The sequence below is a fragment of the Boleophthalmus pectinirostris genome, unplaced genomic scaffold, assembly GCF_026225935.1.
Source record: "Boleophthalmus pectinirostris isolate CB_2022bp ecotype Guang Dong unplaced genomic scaffold, ASM2622593v1 HiC_scaffold_15, whole genome shotgun sequence".
NCBI lineage: Eukaryota > Metazoa > Chordata > Actinopteri > Gobiiformes > Gobiidae > Boleophthalmus > Boleophthalmus pectinirostris.
This window is the reverse complement of record NW_026571070.1, coordinates 3,245,362-3,262,415: the sequence shown is the minus strand read 5'-3', so window position 1 is coordinate 3,262,415 and position 17,054 is coordinate 3,245,362. Positions and strand designations below refer to the sequence as shown.

At 41.4% G+C, this 17,054-nt stretch overlaps 1 protein-coding gene across 1 annotated transcript in view; it reads left to right on the top strand.

Annotated features, from left to right (window-relative positions):
• LOC110165159 (cadherin-6-like) overlaps positions 1-17,054 on the top strand; it is an 81,624-nt gene that overhangs the window by 62,683 nt on the left and 1,887 nt on the right. Inside the window, exon 7 of the mRNA XM_055151234.1 lies at positions 16,487-16,623. Within this exon, the coding sequence (XP_055007209.1) occupies positions 16,487-16,623 (137 nt within the window). The remainder of the gene's footprint in view (positions 1-16,486; positions 16,624-17,054) is intronic.

Sequence of the window (17,054 nt, the reverse complement as noted above, 5' to 3'; positions counted from 1 at the left end):
AATATATAAACACACATACATATATATACATATACATACATACATACATAAATACATACATAATACATAAAAATATAAAATGTACCTACACTAGGGACGGGCATTCGATTAAATTTTCTTCCTCGATCGTCGGGAGAATTAACAATCGATTATCGATTAATCATGAACGTTTTTATATTAAAATGATCATCATTATTATTATTATCTGCACTAATCTGCATAAATAAATTCAACTTTACGACAAATAAACTGTAACGACTCAAGAGCCACATCAGCCCGTTTGACTTTATAATGTGTTTAATGCAGATTTGTGCAACTTTCACAGAAACAAAACTTAAAACCACATGACTCATTTGCATAAACTAAGTGAAGAAAAAACAGCTCTTGTGTCGCTGATGTGGTTCAACTTGTGTCAGATTAAAGGACATGACTCAGGTGAATACAGGTCAGTGTGACCAGATTTGCGTTTGTCAAAACCAGGACACTGTATGGGGGGAGGGAGCATTTTGGGTGGGCAAAAGCTGATTTTTTTGAGAACAGGTTCCAGAGTGGAGAACTAACGCCGGCGTTACGTTGTCGTGTGGACAAACAATCCCCAGCTTTTGTAAAACGATGACGAGATCGTGACGTCATCGTCAGCGTCATCGTCCTCTGATGCGGCGAAGACCGCAGCCCTGGAACTGGCCTCCACAGACAGAAAGACCAAAATGTGACAGGTGTAACGGAGCCGCTCCTGTCGCTCAGCAACCGAGACACACTGTTAACACTAATGCTAACAACACACACCGCAGAATACGCACGGATCAATAACAAAGACTATATTTATACTGAAACAAATCCACGTATCACCGGATCAGAAACGACCTGCGTCCAGACACGTCGTTTCTGTGTCCGTAAGTTTTCCCTGTCCACACAACTTTGAGCACATTTGTTTACATGTTACAGAAACAAAACGTAAAACCACATGACTCATTTGCATAAACTGAGCACTCAAAAAAAAACAGATCATTATTGTGCGCTGATGTGGTTCAGTTTCTGTCGGACTACAGTGGGACTAAACCAGGACTAAACCAGGACTGAACCAGGACTAAACCAGGTCTAAATCAGGACTAAACTAGGACTAAAACCAGGACTAAAACCAGGACTAAACCTGGTCTAAATCAGGACTAAACCAGGACTAAAACCAGAACTAAAGCAGGACTAAACCTGGCAGCAGTGTCTCATATAAAACTCATTTCTCTATCAATAATATTTTTAATCTGGTTAAGTAAAGTCTGTTTTGTTTTTTTGTTTTTTTTCTTCTTTCTTTTAGCAGATAAAACATCTGATGTTCAGATTCTGGTCTTTTCTTCTCTACAGTAAAACAAAAGTCTGTTCATGGAGACTTGGGCTCAACAGACAATTTGAAAAGAACAAACATGAATTTTCAGGATGTGGTTGTTACATTCATGTAGTTTTAAAAAACATGACAATATCAAGTAATCCAAAGTATTCAGATTACGTTACTCACTTTAAGTAATTTAGTGGATTACGTTACAAACTACATTTTGGGGCGTGTAATCTGTAATCTGTAAACTGGTCCAAAGAAAACTCGAGCAGTACATCGAGCTGAAGTCTTTGTTTTCACATCGTCCCTCTCAGACTCGACTGTACCCTCCTCTTCCTCCTCGTCCTCCTCTTCCTCCTCCTCCTCCTCCTCCTCCTCCTCCTCCTCCTCCTCCTCCTCCTCCTCCTCCTCTCAGGACGTCCAGGTGATGGATGGAGGAGCCCGGCTGCCGAGGGCCAGAGGGGGGGACGCGCCGGCTCTCGATCGGACACTCCGGGCCCACTCGTCCTCCCCCGTCCCTCCTTTAAGTCCACACACCTCCACATCCAAGTGTCTATATTTGTCCCAGAGAAGCCCGGACTCCTCTGCTGTCCGCGATGATGGAGAGGAGCGAGGCCGCGGGGGGGAAAAAGAGGAAAGAGACGCTCCGGCTACGTGAGACCAATCCCATATGAGCTCACCGTGGCAGAGTGGTTAGCCTGTCTAATCCGTGTGTCGTTCGTTCATTCGTTTTTCAATATAAAACCAAAAATAAGAAAACGAAAAAACAACAGTTTTCTTCATTATTTGTCTCCAAAACCAAAATGAAAAAACAGATAATGATTCGTTTTTTCAGTTTTCGATTTTGTGTTTAAACGAAGAATGGAAAAAACGGATAACGGCCGTTTCCCGTTTACGTGACTTCCGTGACTGTGATGCCGAACTTTTGCATCGTGTACGGACTGAACCAGGACTGATCCAGGTCCGAGACCAGACCAGAACCAGAGCGGGATCAGAGTGGAACTGAGACCAAGACCAGTGGTCCGAGTGGTTCCGTGTCATCGTCTCCGCGCTGGTTCCGTGCGGGGAAAGTGAGAATGTTCTGTGGACTACAGGTCCGGACGGGCTGCTCAAGAACCACGGCTGGTTCTGAGCAGACGCTTTCACACCAACGAAAACGAACCGAACTAAGAGCTTTTGGTTCAAATGGACCAGGTCCGGGACCAGACCGGGACCAGACCGGGACCAGAGAGGGACCAGAGCGCTACTGAGACTGGGACCAGACCGGGACCAGACCGGAGGCTCAGAGCCCACGGTGGGCCGGAGCTCGAAGCTGAGGCTTGGACCCTGCGGAGGCTCAGAGTCAAAGCTTGGAGTCCGCCCCAGTCCTGCTCTGGTCCCGCTCTGGTCCCGCTCTGGTCCCGCTCTGGTCCCGGTCTGGTCTCGGACCTGGATCAGTCCTAGTTCAGTCCGTACCCGGTGCAAAAGTTCGGCATCGCAGTCACAGAAGTCACGTCTCAGTAAATAAGGAGGTCGTGGGCGATATCTCAGTACTTAAAATATATCGAGAGATCTTTATTCGATATTGTAACAACTAACACCTCATTTACAATAACGACCCGAGACAAGAGACAGAATAAATAAAACAGAAAACACTCGCACATCAACCAAAACATGAAACAGTGAATAGAGACGTGGGACAGTGAAACAATAGCTGATTAAAAATATGAAAGTGTTAAAAGCATGTGCAGTTAGCCTGTAAAATACTCTGGATGGAGTTTTTAACCCTCTCTGAAAATTAGTTTTTAGTATCAGGAAAAATCTGATATTTGGGGAAAATTACAATATGGGGTAGTAATATACAGTCCTGACTTTTTTATCCTTTGTGAACAAAAAAAGTATTTTGCACTTCTGGCAGGTCGTTTGCATGTAGTTGTTCTTGCACAGTCTGCATCGTCCACGTTTATCAGCATGGATGGGAGAAAAGGCTCCTGAGTAAAAAAAAAAAGCTAATAAAATATGGATGTGGAGTAAGTAGGTACTTGGAATTTAGCTGTTGCAAATCTGCAACGCCTGCCTGGAGAGGGTTAAAAGTCGACAGAGGTAAAAACTAACTAAGTTTTAAAGTCTATATCGATTCAACACGGCAGCGTCCACAACCAGCCTTCAGAACACAGAACTCGTCTCAAAAAAGGACAGCTGGTTCCAATATAAATCTGTATATTGGTACTAAAAAAAAGCTTCTCGCACCACGAAAACTTTTCCACCATTTACAGACTCATCATCAGGAGCACATCCTCATATTCAACTGAGTCGTGTCCTTTAGTCTGACAGAAGCTGAACCGCATCAGTGCACAAGAGCGAGCAGTTTTTATCAGCGCTTATAGTTGATGCCANATCATCATTATTATTATTATTATCTGCACTAATCTGCATAAATAAATTCAACTTTACGACATATAAACGTAACGACTCTAGAGCCACATCAGCTGTTTGACTTTATAATGTGTTTAATGCAGATTTGTGCAAATCTCACAGAAACAAAACTTAAAACCACATGACTCATTTGCATAAACTAAGTGAAGAAAAAACAGCTCTTGTGTCGCTGATGTGGTTCAACTTCTGTCAGATTAAAGGACATGACTCAGGTGAATACAGGTCAGTGTGACCAGATTTGCGTTTGTCAAAACCAGGAGACTGTACGTGGGGTGGGAGCATTTTGGGTGGGCAAAAACTGAGTTTTTTGAGAACAGGTTCCAGAGTGGAGAACTCTGAAAACGCCGGCGTTACGTTGTCGTGTGGACAAACGATCCGAGATCGTGACGTCATCGTCAGCGTCCTCTGATGCAGCGAAGACCGCAGCCCTGAGCACATTTGTTTACATTTTACTGAAACAAAATGTAAAACCACATGACTCATTTGCATAAACTGAGCACTCAAAAAAAAACAGATCATTATTGTGCGCTGATGTGGTTCAGTTTCTGTCGGACTACAGTGGGACTAAACCAGGACTAAACTCGGTCGAAATCAGGACTAAACCAGGACTAAAACCAGGACTAAAACCAGGACTAAAACCAGGACTAAAACCAGGACTAAAACCAGGACTAAACTCAGGATTAAAATCAGGACTAAACCAGGACTAAACCCGGTCTAAATCAGGACTAAACCAGAACTAAAGCAGGACTAAACCTGGCAGCAGTGTCTCATATAAAACTCATTTCTCTATCAATAATATTTTTAATCTGGTTAAGTAAAGTCTGTTTTGTTTTTTTGTTTTTTTTTCTTCTTTCTTTTAGCAGATAAAACATCTGATGTTCAGATTCTGGTCTTTTCTTCTCTACAGTAAAACAAAAGTCTGTTCATGGAGACTTGGGCTCAACAGACAATTTGAAAAGAACAAACATGAATTTTCAGGATGTGGTTGTTACATTCATGTAGTTTTAAAAAACATGACAATATCAAGTAATCCAAAGTATTCAGATTACATTACTCACTTTAAGTAATTTAGTGGATTATGTTACAAACTACATTTTGGTGTGTGTAATCTGTAATCTGTAGGGGATTACATTTTAAAAGTCACCTTCCCAACACTGGCGGTGGGAAAAATAAACTGATCCAAAGAAAACTCGAGCAGTACATCGAGCTGAAGTCTTTGTTTTCACATCGTCCCTCTCAGACTCGACTGTACCCTCCTCTTCCTCCTCTTCCTCCTCCTCCTCTCCTCCTCCTCTTCCTCCTCTCCTCCTCCTCCTCCTCCTCCTCCTCCTCCTCCTCCTCCTCCTCTCTCCTCCTCCTCCTCCTCCTCCTCCTCTCTCCTCCTCCTCCTCCTCTCAGGACGTCCAGGTGATGGATGGAGGAGCCCGGCTGCCGAGGGCCAGAGGGGGGGACGCGCCGGCTCTCGATCGGACACTCCGGGCCCACTCGTCCTCCCCCGTCCCTCCTTTAAGTCCACACACCTCCACATCCAAGTGTCTATATTTGTCCCAGAGAAGCCCGGACTCCTCTGCTGTCCGCGATGATGGAGAGGAGCGAGGCCGCGGGGGGGAAAAAGAGGAAAGAGACGCTCCGGCTACGTGAGACCAATCCCATATGAGCTCACCGTGGCAGAGTGGTTAGCCTGTCTAATCCGTGTGTCGTTCGTTCATTCGTTTTTCAATATAAAACCAAAAATAAGAAAACGAAAAAACAACAGTTTTCTTCATTATTTGTCTCCAAAACCAAAATGAAAAAACAGATAATGATTCGTTTTTTCAGTTTTCGATTTTGTGTTTAAACGAAGAATGGAAAAAACGGATAACGGCCGTTTCCCGTTTACGTGACTTCTGTGACTGAGATGCCGGACTGAACCAGGACTGATGCAGGTCCGAGACCAGACCGGGACCAGAGCGGGATCAGAGCGGGACTGAGACCGAGACCAGTGGTCCGAGTGGTTCCGTGTCATCGTCTCCGCGCTGGTTCCGTGCGGGGAAAGTGAGAATGTTCTGTGGACTACAGGTCCGGACGAGCTGCTCCAGTCCTCTGCTCAAGAACCACGGCTGGTTCCAAGGTGGAGCAAAGCATCAAACTGACGCTTTCACACCAACGAAAACGAACCGAACTAAGAGCTTTTGGTTCAAATGGACCAGGTCCGGGACCAGACCGGGACCAGAGCGCTACTGAGACTGGGACCGGACCAGTACCAGACCGGAGGCTCAGAGCCCACAGTGGGCCGGAGCTCGAAGCTGAGGCTTGGACCCCGCGGAGGCTCAGAGTCAAAGCTTGGAGTCCGCCCCAGTCCTGCTCTGGCTCTGGTCCCGCTCTGGTCCCGGTCTGGTCCCGCTCTGGTCCCGCTCTGGTCTCGGACCTGGATCAGTCCTAGTTCAGTCCGTACCCGGTGCAAAAGTTCGGCATCGCAGTCACAGAAGTCACGTCTCAGTAAATAAGGAGGTCGTGGGCGATATCTCAGTACTTAAAATATATCGAGAGATCTTTATTCGATATTGTAACAACTAACACCTCATTTACAATAACGACCCGAGACAAGAGACAGAATAAATAAAACAGAAAACACTCGCACATCAACCAAAACATGAAACAGTAAATAGAGACGTGGGACAGTGAAACAATAGCTGATTAAAAATATGAAAGTGTTAAAAGCATGTGCAGTTATCCTGTAAAATACTCTGGATGGAGTTTTTAACCCTCTCTGAAAATTAGTTTTTAGTATCAGGAAAAATCGGATATTTGGGGAAAATTACAATATGGGGTAGTAATACACAATCCTGACTTTTTTATCCTTTGTGAACAAAAAAAGTATTTTGCACTTCTGGCCGTTTGCATGTAGTTGTTCTTGCACAGTCTGCATCGCCCACGTTTATCAGCATGGATGGGAGAAAAGGCTCCTGAGTAAAAAAAAAAAGCTCATAAAATATGGATGTGGAGTAAGTAGGTACTTGGAATTTAGCTGTTGCAAATCTGCAACGCCTGCCTGGAGAGGGTTAAAAGTCGACAGAGGTAAAAACTAACTAAGTTTTAAAGTCTATATCGATTCAACACGGCAGCGTCCACAACCAGCCTTCAGAACACAGAACTCGTCTCAAAAAAGGACAGCTGGTTCCAATATAAATCTGTATATTGGTACTAAAAAAAGCTTCTCGCACCACGAAACTTTTCCACCATTTACAGACTCATCATCAGGAGCACATCCTCATATTCCACTGAGTCGTGTCCTTTAGTCTGACAGAAGCTGAACCGCATCAGTGCACAAGAGCGAGTTGTTTTTATCAGCGCTTATAGTTGATGCCAGTGGTGCTCAATACGTCGATCGTGAATCTACCAGTCGATGGCCAAGGTCGTGTGGGTAGATCGTCGTGTCTCGTCTCGGACTCGCGTTTGGACTCGGTCTTGTCTCTCACTCGAGGTCTGACACTCAACAAGTGTGATCATATTTCATTCCGGCCGCTGCTGTTGGTAATAAACTTGTAGCGGGTGCAGGAGCGTGTGGGGCGTCTCAGTTCAGCCTGTGCGCTCATTTGAAACCCGCGGAGACTCTACGGCGCATCACAAACACACACGCTCCCTATGCACGGCTCGTCTGCGACAGCGTGTGCCCTCGTGTACCAGCGTGCATCACAGGGCAGGTTCAACTTCCTAAACATCCTACCTGTCCACCTGCCTCACGTCAGCACGCCGCCCCTCGCCTTTTCACGCTCTCGCTCCTTCCTGCGTACAGCCAACACAAGCCCCTCCCACAGTGCGGCTGATTAGAAGAGCAAGACCAAACGTGAAGCAAAAACCAGTCTAAATTTGTGTTCCAGTGTTGGCACAAAGCAGGTCTACAGCATAGAGCGGATCTACAGAACAGACCTACTGCCACATTTGGCTGAAGTTTGTCTAACAAAAGTGACAAATGCATCTGTGTTTGTCACGATGTGCGTTTGGTTTGGTAAACGTGCAGAGGCTGGTAAATATCACTGCAAAACCAGAAAAGAATGAAACTCCAGTTTGGAACTTTAAAAAACAGGTTTAAAAATCTTCCTTCACTTTTTTCACAGTTTTGTGTAAAGTGCCAGAGGAAGTTCTCTTAAAGAAGAGGTTCTCAAACTGTGGGGGAGGGTCCAAAAAAGGGGCACAGAGTGTTTCAGTGCAGTTTGTTTGGTTTTGTATCAGGTAGATCATTTTGACTTGGTCATTTTGTAAGGTAGCTCACATGATGAAAAAGTGTGAACACCCCTGATTTATGCAAATGAGTCATGTGGTTTTAAGTTTTGTTTCTGTAAAACGTAAACAAATGTGTCAAAACTGCTTTAAACACATGATAATATCAAACGGGCTGATGTGGCTCTAGAGTCGTTTTGTTTATATGTTGTAAATGTCCTAAGCCCTAAGTCTTGCAGGTGAATTACCTTACAACAATTAAAAAGGAACATTTTACTGCAAGTTTTTTGAAAATCTACCTTGATAAAGCGAATATTTAATATTTAGTGTTTGATTTTAAGGATTTTAGCATGAATAAAGACTGATGGCTCATTCTAACGTATTAAACATGCACATATTTCAGTTATTCCCTGTACTGAGCATCAGTCCACGGCCTCGATCGGCCTCTGCTTCGTCTGTGTTTACATATGTGGCCCTTGATGAAGAAAGTTTGGACACCCCTGTTGTAAAGTTTAGTCATGTAAAGTTTATTTGTGCAGAAGATTTTTATCACTAATCTGCTGCAGTGTCACTTGTACAATAGTGTTTGGAAACACTGGGTTTGATCTGCAGTGGATTGTGGGATTAAACCTCAGAGCTTCTTACACCGGTGAGGAACATGGGTCTGTTAAAATAATGAACATCCCAATCTTCCTCTGCTGAAAGAACTCATGGTTATTGTACGGTTACAGAGTTAATGCAAACATGAGGGTGAGTTGAGTTGAACAAGAACAAAGTTTTTATGTTCTTATGAAGTATGAATAGGCCTTCGGAGCGTCTACACTTTACACTTTAGTTATTATTATCAGTTATTATTATCAGTCGTGCTGCAGCTGTTTGTCGTGGTATCACATGTATGCAGTGTTGGGGAGTAACAGATTACATGTACCGCCGTTACATAATCAGAGTACAAATTATGAGTAACTGTATTCAGTTACAGTTACTGTTTCAATGAGTGATAATTGGATTACAGTTACTTTGCTGAAATAAGTGGATTACAAGGCGGTATTTTCCTGTTTTCACATTTTGTGCTACATCCCATTTATTTATTTTTTTATTTCGGTAATTCCACTCATTGCCGGAAACTCAAACAGAACGCGCGCAATAAGAGCGATGTAAACGTCATGTTAAAGTTGGTGGTGTCAGTCACACAGTGGAAGCAGCAGTGCATTGGTAAAAACGCATTTGTGTCTTGGAAATTCTTCTCCCGATGTGAGATATATATATATATATATATATATATATATATATATATATATATATATATATATATATATATATATATATATATATATATATATATAAACAAATAAAATCGCTTACAACTTAAATGTGAAACTGGAGCTACTGGCACTGGTGAAAACAACCTGCATAGACTCATAATATCTGCACTACTGTCATATAGTGACCTGCCACATGAGGGGACACACACACACACAAACACAAACACACACAAACACACACCTTCATCATTGTCATCAACCTGAGAACCCGTGGACCACGTCTCCTTCCGTAGTTACAGTGCGGACACCGACGTCTCGTGCGCCGCGTGTGGAACGTGTTTTCTCGCGTAAACCGCGCTTCCTCCTGTGAACCTCTAAACCAGAACTAACACCAGGACTAAACCAGGACTAACCCAGGACTAAAGCAGGACTAAACCAGGACTAAAGCAGGACTGAACCAGGTTTAAAATAGGACTAAACCACGACTAAACCAGAACTAAAGACCTGGTATAGACCTGGTCTAGACCAGGTCTAAAATCAGGACTAAACCAGGACTAAACCAGGTCTAAACAACATGACACCTAACAGTAGGTTGACATAATTTAAGGTGATCTCATATAAAAAATAATTTCTCTATCAATAATATTTTTTAATCTGGTGAAGGAAAAGCTTATCTTGTTTCTGTCTTTTAACAGACAAAACCTCTTATATTCAGATGTCCTGGTCTTTGTTTCTCTACAGTAAAAACAGTTGTTTATTCATGGAGACTTGGGCTCAGACAATTTGAAGACAACAACAATTTTCAGGATGTGTTGCTACATTCATGTCATTTAAAAAAACATGACAATATCAAGTAATCCAAAGTAATCAGATTACGTTACTCACTTTAAGTAATTTAATGGATTACGTTACAAACTACATTTTGGGGTGTGTAATCTGTAATCTGTAGGGGATTACATTTTAAAAGTAACCTTCCCAACACTGCATGTATGACGTCTTTTGTAGTAAATAGTAATAACTCCACACCGCCCGTCTAGACTTCAGTTTAAAGACATTTTATTTTTTATAATTGTGATACATTCAAAGTGTGTTCATGTTTGTTTTATTGTTCAGACTTAGACAAACTTTATTGATCCACAAGGGAAATTATTTGGTCACAGGAGCTCACACATCACAATAATATAATAAAGAAGAGCAAAAATACAAATGGTATTGTTCTAGATCAATAACTTGAAATTAAAAAAAAATCAAATCACTTTACAGTTTAATACATTCTTTTTATTTTGCCTTAATAAAAGATTAACAAAGATTTACTGCTTAATGAGCAAATTAATTAAGAATAGTTTAGTCACGGCTTATTTACGGAGTTAAGAGTTTTATGACGTAATTACTAAACCTGACTCTTATAAACTATTTGTTCATTATGAGTTAAAGCTGCACTGTGTAACTTTCTACAGTTCTACTTTATGTTTATTCAATCACAAGTGGTTTTATAGCTCAAAAACACGTAGAAAAACAGACATTCTGACTGTGAGCGAGATCGCTTTTTCACAGATCTGACCTGTAACTTGGTCTTGGTTTGGTTTCCATGAAGATAGAAAGGTTTAATTAATACAGGGATCTCCAACCTGTAGCTCGGGAGGTTCCAGTAGCTCACCACCCCCTTCAAAGTCACTCGTCAAAGGATTTCAAAATTATAACATTGTGCTGATGAATAATTTTATTATTTTTTTTGCACATAAAGCAGAGAAAAACAATTAGAAGAAATATAATGTGTATAATGTGACAATTTTTTTTTAAATTCTCCATTACCCTCCTCCATTGTCTCCAGTGGAATTTTTTTTTATTTTTATCAATAAATAATAAATAATAATAATAATAATAATAATAATAATAATAATGATAATGATAATAAAATAAATAAAGGGAAAAGAGGGAAATACTTTTTTTTACTTTTTTTTTTTTTTTTTTTTTGAAGAACAAAAATTTGATTAATTACATGCCTATTACTATTGTAAATGTATAATTCTGAAACCCAACTTTTTGCATTAATAAATGCACCGGAGTCAATCCATATGAAGTCAGCCACCCTCCCCTATGAGCTGTCTCTGATTTGGGTGAAAAATTTTGTAAAAAAATCAAAAATCACCCAAATGAAAAATCTCAAATTTTAGCTCAATCCCTTGAGTCGTTGAGTTATGGCCAGTGGAAATTTTGGGGCCATACTCACTTTTTCCAAAACCTTAATTTATAAGCATGTTTGAGAGACCATAACTTCATCAAAAATAGAGCGAGGAAGCTGAAATTTTGTATTATTGTAGATTCTTGGTCATAGATTCTAAATCTGTTGTCAAATATGGTGTATCTTTATTAAGGGGGGCGCTGTGGGCCCCCAAAATCTCACATTTGGTTGCCGCTCAATTTATTTTTCAATATTTGAGGTCCAAGATCTATTTACTCCAAGCAGATATTTACAAACTAATTGTTGAACCTGAATATTTGAGAGAATGACTATTTCTGACAACAATCTCACACTTTTCTGAGCTTTCATGTGGACGGTGTAGAGTCCCAGATATGGTCACAGATCAAATGTGATCTTTTTGGCCCCTTTTTTGGAGCCTCGGTTCTTCATGTGGGCACAGTTAAATGTTGATAAAATTTTTACCAGAGAAACTTTGTCATATTCTGTTTAGTATGAAGTAATAAAAACATCTACTATTAACTTCCTTCATTCCAAACAGAATTTTTCAAAATGAGCTCTCATGGATCGTTTTTGGTGGAGCTTAGGGACTTTTCCACCTGCTAGAAAGATTAAGTTATGTTTAATAGACTTAAACACTATTTGCTTTTCAGCTTCCGCGCTCTATTTTTTATGAAGTTATGGTCTCTCAAACATATAAATTTAAGGCTTCTGAAAAAGTGAGTATGGCCCCAAAATTTCAACGGACCAGAACTCAGGAACGACTCAAGGGGTTGAACCAAAATTTTAGATTCTTTTATTTGGTGATTTTAGAATTTTTTTGAATTTTTTTCAGCCAAATCTGAGGGGGAGATTCCTTGAAAACGGTTGATTTCATACAGACTGACCCACTGTGGTTTATGTTTCATAAATGTCTAACTGTACCCAAAGTCTCCTAAGTTTCTCATAATCATCTGTTTTTTTTTGTTGTTTGTTTTTTAATGAGTATCTCTCGCATTTTTGTTTTGTAAATGTAGCACACCAAAGGAAAAAGGTTGGACACCCCTGGTTTAATGCCATACTGTGGAACTTTCCAGATAAAGCCGTAACATCTCCATGCAGAAAAACATTTGTATTTGACGGAGCCTCCAGCAGAAAAGTTCCACAGTGCAGCTTTTCATTATAAAGAGTGCTGCTGCTGCTGCTGCTGCTGTTGTTGTTCTTTTTAAAGTGTGAAAATGCCTCTTCTTCACTTCACCTGCTGTCGCGCGTCGTCGTATTTTTAGCTCTGGTTGCTTGGGCGTCTCTGCAGAGTCTCCGGATCATTAGCTCCTCCGTCGCGGCACCTCGGGGCTAAAAACGCTCCGCTCCCAAACGCGACGCGCAGATTAGCCGTTAGCTTAAATTAGCCGTTAGCTGGCGGTTCCGTGGGAGTTTGTGATGATTGTCGCGAGCGCCCGCCGCCATTACAGCGCCCCCTGGAGCGTAGGCAGGGACGATGAGGCGTTTTACTCACTCCACACCTGAGCTACTCCGAATGACTCCCGGAGAAGTCGGCGCGGAGGGTGAGCGGAGTGTTTACAGGCTTAAAGAGGCGACGTGGCACTTTTCTGGTGGATTTTCTGTCGCCTGTTGGTCTCCATGGAGATGTTGTTGTTGATGTTGTTTTGTTCCATAGTGAGAAATTTAGCTTCTTTATCTTGCATTTATTCAAATATAGATGTTTTAATTGCTCAAAAATATCTTGAAAAACATGTATTATTAATATGAGTGTGTAAAAATGTTGAAATATCGATATAACCAAGGACTAAACCAGGACTGAACCAGGTCTAAACTAGGAGTAAACCAGAACTAAACCAGAACTGAACCAGACTGAACCAGGTCTAAACCAGGTCTAAACCAGGTTAAACCAGGACTAAACCAGGACTAAACCAGGACTAAACCAGGACTGAACAAACCAGGACTGAACCAGGTCTAAACCAGGATGAACCAGGATAAACCAGGACTGAACCAAAGGACTAAACCAGGACTGACTAAACCAGGACTGACTAACCAGGACTAAACCAGACTGAACCAGGACTAAACCAGAACCAGAACTAAACCAGACTGAACCAGGTCTAAACCAGGACTAAACCAGGTCTAAACCAGGACTAAACCAGACTAACCAGAACTGAACAGGTAAACCAGGTCTAAACCAGTCTAAACCAGGTCTAAACCAGGACTAAACCAGGACTAAACCAGGTCTAAACCAGGACTGAACCAGGATTAAAACCAGGACTGAACCGAGGACTGAACCAGGACTGAACCAGGACTGAACCAGGTCTAAACCAGGTCTAAACCAGGTCTAAAACAGGACTGAACCAGGTCTAAACCAGGACTGAACCAGGACTAAAACCAGGACTGAACCGAGGACTGAACCAGGACTGAACCGAGGACTAAACCAGAACTAAACCAGAACTGAACCAGGATGAACCAGGTCTAAACCAGGTCTAAACCAGGACTGAACCAGGTCTAAACCAGGACTGAACCGAGGACTGAACCAGGACAGAACCAGGACTAAACCAGGATCATACCAGGACTAATCTTGGACTTGGAATCTAAGGCCGTCCCTGAGAGAACCTGAGCCCGTGGAGCAGAGTTTCGATCGGGCGTCGGCTGTGATTGGCCCCGGTGAGCGTGGAGTCCTGTCGGTCCTTTGTCCCCGGCTTAGACCTTGTTTAGAAGCGGAACAGTCCTGTTGTAGACCAGGTTTAGTCCTGTTATAGATCTGGTTTAGACCCACGTCGACCGTCGGGCGACCGTGGGCGCACTGCCGGGTTCGTCCCGACACTCAGAACAGTAACAATGGCATTTCACTGCTGCTGACATCGTGGTGATTTTACCGAATTTGTATGAAGAAAAACGATTGTGACATGTTTTGTGGCGTTACTGACATTTGTACACAGTAAAATATTACTGTTTTTATTACTACGTTACAGCAAAAAACAACACATGACAATAATTCATGACTTTTATAACACATTTCTCCCAACACTGGTGATGATACAGTATCGACATCGTGGGCTGTTGTGTCGATATATCGCCAAGAGTACTTTTTGGTTTATTTTACTAAATTATTTAGTTCCAGCTACAGTTTTGTTCATTTAGTGGAAGGAAACTCGTTTATATGACACATTTGACATTTTCTTTTTTTTTTTATTCTTTATTTTTCTTTTTTAATGTTGTATGAACAGACAAATACAATACAACCCGCGGGTGCCTTGATGTCCACAAAGGATGTATTAATTAAAAGAAAAATATATACATATATATAATAATAATGAACAATAATTTTTACAGCCACTTACAAGAAAAACAAAGTAATGGGTCAAACAAAGTCCGATTTCACAGTATTTATATAATCAATCCACCGTTTCCATTTGCTTTCAAATTTGTCTTGTTGTAGTCTCATGCTAAAAGTAATTCTCTCCATCTTAAAAATATTATAAACAATCCCAAACCTTTCATCCAGTGTTGGTATTTGTGGATTAAGCCATTTCCTGGTTATAGTTTTCTTAGCAGCCGCACTCAAAATCTGGAACAGGTATTTAGCTTTATAAGTCACATTTTCACCCATCAGGAAACCCAAGTACATTGTTTCAAGTCGAAACGGTCAATACAGAACACAGTTACTAATGATTTGTGAATTTCTCTCCAAAACAGAACAATATGAGGACACGTTCCAAAATATATGGCAATGATTTGCCTCCAGTTCACCGCGTCGCCTCCAACAGTTTGATGAGTTGGTGTAGTGTCTTTCCTGGACTGGTGTTTTAAAGAACCTGACCAAATTCTTCCAACAAAACGACACATTTGACATTTTCACAGTTTTGATGATTAAAATGTCTTTAAAACCCTGGAATTGCCAATCTCGGACCCCGGTTAATGTTTATTGTGCACTGTCCCTGTCTCATAAAATAAACAAAATAATAATCATCATCATATTTGATCTGTAAATAGACGTTAATGCTGTGCGTGGGTAAGTAGTGAGACTATAAATCTGACCTGTACAGTTTCATACTAATGTAGGGTGATGAGATTTTCAAAATAAAAAAAACTGGGACATCCCTGGTTTGGTTTGGTTTGGTAGGAAAAAACTGTAAAACGAGTGCGTAATTAATGAAAATTGTTGCGCGCTTGACACTAATGTGAGTCAGTCTAGTCACATTTTCTTTGTGTTTTGGTCGTCTTAAAGCAGATTTTCTATATTTTACCTAAACAAATGTGTAAAACTTGGACAAATCATTGGTTTTTGGATAAATCTGCTGGGACAGGGGACTCATGACTCAAAACTAGGACTGTCCCGGGGAAACAGGGTCAAACTCATTTTGGTCCGGGGGCCGTATCCAACCGACTTTGATCCCAAAGTGTCCGGATCAGAAAACTCATGTCATATAAACCCCAAAAATAACAATAAGTTCAAATATTTGTGCAGAGAAACACAAATCTATTACAGAAATCTTTTTTAATTGATGAACTCTTTCTTTTACAAAATATTATAATATTATGAACAACCTGAAACTTTAAGAAAAATACAATTTCAACACAAAGTTTTAACATGAACTTGTTTGTAAACAGGAATAAGTCCATTTTTGTTGTAAAATCCTGCACTCGGCTCCACTTTTCTCATGTTGGACATTTTTCTGATGAGGGTGTCACGGTCAACAGTCAAAACGATCGTCCTTTAAGAGCGTTTGGAAAGAGACAAGTCTTCATTGTGCTGCTCTGGTGGGAGGGGCCACGTACAGAGACGCTGGAGACACTGCTGTGATAAACACCACAGAAAATTAACAAGATTTTAATAGAAAATATAATCACAATATTTTAGTAGAAAGTCAGCTGAGGGCCAGATTAAAGGTCTTGGAGGGCCGGGTCTGGCCCCCGGGCCGTATGTTTGACACCTGTGATCTATACTAATGTTTGTCTCTTGTCTTTTAATTTCCATTGTCCCTTTAATAAACAAATACAAATATAAAAGCTCACGAGAGTCAGTTTTTTGTACTACAGGATGTTTAATTCCCGTCTGAGCTGGTGTTTGTCTGGTGTTTGTCTGGTGTTTTTCAGATATTCCATCGACCGACGCACCGACATGGACCGAGTCTTCAACATTCACGCGGGAAACGGCTCCATCTTCACCCTGAGAGAACTGGACCGAGAGGAGAACGCCTGGCACAACATCACCGTCATCGCCACGGAGTTCAGTGAGTCACCAACGTAAACACAGATCAAATACTGCTCAAGAGATACACTGTAAAAGACCTGGTTTAGACCGGGTTTAGACCTGGACTAGACCTGGTTTAGACCTGGACTAGACCTGGACTAGACCTGGTTTAGACCGGGTTTAGACCTGGACTAGACCTGGTTTAGACCTCGTTTAGACCTGGAATAGTTCCGGAATAGCCCTGTTCAAGACCTGATTCAGTCTTGGTTTAGACCTGGTTTAGACCTGGACTAGACTTGGAGTAATCCTGTTTTAGACCTGTTTTAGACCTGTTTTAGACCTGGTTTAGACAGGGTTTAGACCTGGACTAGACCTGGTTTAGACCTGGTTTAGACCTGGAATAGTTCCAGAATAGTCATGTTCTAGACCTGATTCAGTCTTGGTTTAGCCCTGGACTAGACTTGGAGTAAT